Source organism: Anarrhichthys ocellatus, unplaced genomic scaffold (genome assembly GCF_004355925.1).
Source record: "Anarrhichthys ocellatus isolate YVR2014 unplaced genomic scaffold, GSC_Weel_1.0 scaffold5, whole genome shotgun sequence".
NCBI classification, from domain to species: domain Eukaryota; kingdom Metazoa; phylum Chordata; class Actinopteri; order Perciformes; family Anarhichadidae; genus Anarrhichthys; species Anarrhichthys ocellatus.
In genome coordinates, this window is record NW_022280035.1 from 1,347,010 (window position 1) to 1,349,744 (window position 2,735).

A 2,735-nucleotide genomic window follows, 5' to 3' on the forward strand; every position below is an offset into this window, starting at 1 on the left:
ACACACACACACACACACACACACACACACACACACACACACACACAGCCAAAAGATGAGGGTACATTATGTCACAAAAAGCTGTTTTTCTACAGCGGCACACAATCCGTAGTTCATAACATAACAATGTGACAGTGACCTGTTTGAAGTTGCCGTTTTTTCTCTGCTCCCAATCCATCATGTCGTGGAAAATTGGGATCATGATGTTTCGAACCTCGGTCTGAGGCACCAGGGTGACGCCGAGGAAGGGACCCATCATTCCTGGGATGAAGTGGGGCTTGTTGTCGCCTGGATTACACAGATTCACACAGAAAGGAGACGTTTTGATCTCGCTAATTTCATAAAACATCCAGTGATACGTGTCATGTGTGTGTGTGTGTGGAGTTGGGTTGTCGGACGCACCTAATTTTTGCCACATGCTGAAGAGCTCGTACGCCATCGTCACCCTCATATCTCCATTTCTAAAAAGAGTGGAGATTGAAGCATGGAAAGATCGTTAAATACTGGATGAAATGGAGAGAATGCATTCGATGAATATATGGCTGTTCCTTACTTGTCCAGGACTTTCTTTCTCTTAGCCGGGCCGAGCGCCTCCAGCTGCAGACTGGGCTGGTTGATGTACAGAACAGTGAGGCTGAAAAACGAGTTCCACACCTGAAACACACCACAGACCAAAACAAGAGGAAATAAATGCCACGTTGAACCACTAACACTAGTTCAACAAACTGAATTATGGAGAAGCTTCACCCAGTTCGTGGCTTCGTAGTGTGCTGGGTTTCCTAAATGTTCTCACACACACACACACACACACACACACACACACACACACACACACCTTGAAATCAAAATCGACCTCTGAGAAGTTCTTGTGCAGCGCCGGAGACAGGAACTGTGTTGTCACTACGATGATACTGCAGAAAGCAAACGTTACACCGTCAGTTTATGAAATGAGGTAGCAGCCCAAAATAGATGAAAAAATAAAACTTTCAACAGAAGCGTCACCTTTGGAGCAGGATAATCGGAAGAGGCTGATCTAATGGTCGGCTGTCTTCCCTTACCGTCGCTGGGACAAAGAAGACTGCGTGACAGAAATGGAAAAAAGCAGACTCACTGACTAGTTAGAAGCCTCATGACGCTCCAGTCTCGGGGGAAGATAGTCAGTTTCATCAGATTGCGGAACACGCAGAAGATCTTCAACAGGAACTCCTGCAAAGGAATATAATAAGAACGCGTATGCAGTCAAGGTATGCAGTAAGCGGGCTGCAGCAAAATGCTGTGATCATGTGACTCAGACGGTTTCACACCTTCAGCTCCTCTTTGCTATGGAAGTTGTTGAGTAGATGGTGGAAGTGGAGCTCTGTCATCTGCCGAAGCAGAGAGAGCAGACAGGAAACATACTCCCCCTGCACGAAGGAAAATGACAGGTAGGGCCACGCGTATTTAAAAAGGTTAATCAACTCATATTCCAGACTGTTTTTACTGCACGTCAAAGAGGTACATTGAGTGGAAGCTCACCGTTATCTCGGCGGTGCACTGGGGACAGCGTTGTCCTCTGGCCGTCTCCACAGAGTGAGACTTGCTCATGATGGACAGCAGAGTCTGCAGCAGCACATCCAGGAGGCTCTCCACCATCATCTCCACTTCCTCCTGAACAGAAGACTCCTGAGGAAACATAGAGATGCAGACATGCTGCTTAATGTTTTAGTGTTTCAGCTGCATTGTCATAATCCTATATATTTCAAAAGGAAATAGAAATGATATATATATTGCAATTTTTTTTTGTGATGAGATGTGATTTTAAGTCACGGTAAAATGTACTGTACCATTGAGCTGGTCTTAATTATGGAAAAGATGCTGGTAAGGATCCCAGAACAGATGAGCAGCTCCCTCTGCTGGCGCAGGTGCAGGTGGATGTGATGCAGAACCACCGGCAGCAGAATACTGCGAGACTCTGAGGGAGGAGAGTAAAGAAAAAACAAGGAGAAACAGTGAGGATGAAGCGGAAAAGCTTTGTATGCACATTAGGATTACATGTATGGTTGTTTTGGTATCATCAGGGAAAGGAAAACACTTTGCAACGATTGGCTCACCGGGGAAGAAGAAGAGGCGGCTCTCAACTGTGCGAGCAATGGACTGCAGTTTGACTACGTCCATGGACTGGCCGATGTCCACTGTGCTGGGCATGCTCCCCAGGGTGCCCCTGACATATTCGGCTACCTCCTGAACGGTGAACATCTGCAGCAGCTCATCAAAGATATCAGGGAAACTGTTCAACAGCGCTGCCTGGGGGGGGGGGGGGGAACAAAGGACAAAGAGAGGGAATATGTAGTGTACATGAGGACATGTTTCAAATAAGACACACTTACATTAAAACATCACAAACAATATGCTTTTTTTCTGAGCGACACTGATCCAAAACAAAATAGCCCAAAATGAAACCTATTTATCTTCTTAAGAGAGCAGCAAGATCTCAAAAGAGCTCCACCATTTATCTCTTTCCACAGCCATAAATAATCTCAGATTCTATCTAAAGCACTGGCTGCATATCAGTTACTGAGGAATACATCATTCCGGACACGCAGCATCTGCTGCATAGAGGAACCAACACAGGGGGGCGCTGTGACTTACTGAGATGGACGACAGCCCAGAGGCATAACCACAGAGAGGCATGCAGCTGATCACACCCCTAAACTGTCCCAGAGCAAGACAAGGATGAGGGGGGGGGGGGGGGGGGG

At 46.7% G+C, this 2,735-nt stretch overlaps 1 protein-coding gene across 1 annotated transcript in view; it reads right to left on the bottom strand.

The window, feature by feature from the left end:
• Nucleotides 1-2,735, bottom strand: part of dock3 (dedicator of cytokinesis 3) — a 55,785-nt gene that overhangs the window by 14,656 nt on the left and 38,394 nt on the right. The window contains exons 24-32 of the mRNA XM_031844623.1: nucleotides 2,091-2,283; nucleotides 1,824-1,951; nucleotides 1,516-1,662; nucleotides 1,305-1,403; nucleotides 1,112-1,206; nucleotides 836-911; nucleotides 554-654; nucleotides 403-461; nucleotides 140-288 (exon numbers count right to left, since the gene is read on the bottom strand). Coding sequence (XP_031700483.1) covers nucleotides 140-288; nucleotides 403-461; nucleotides 554-654; nucleotides 836-911; nucleotides 1,112-1,206; nucleotides 1,305-1,403; nucleotides 1,516-1,662; nucleotides 1,824-1,951; nucleotides 2,091-2,283 — 1,047 coding nt within the window. The remainder of the gene's footprint in view (nucleotides 1-139; nucleotides 289-402; nucleotides 462-553; nucleotides 655-835; nucleotides 912-1,111; nucleotides 1,207-1,304; nucleotides 1,404-1,515; nucleotides 1,663-1,823; nucleotides 1,952-2,090; nucleotides 2,284-2,735) is intronic.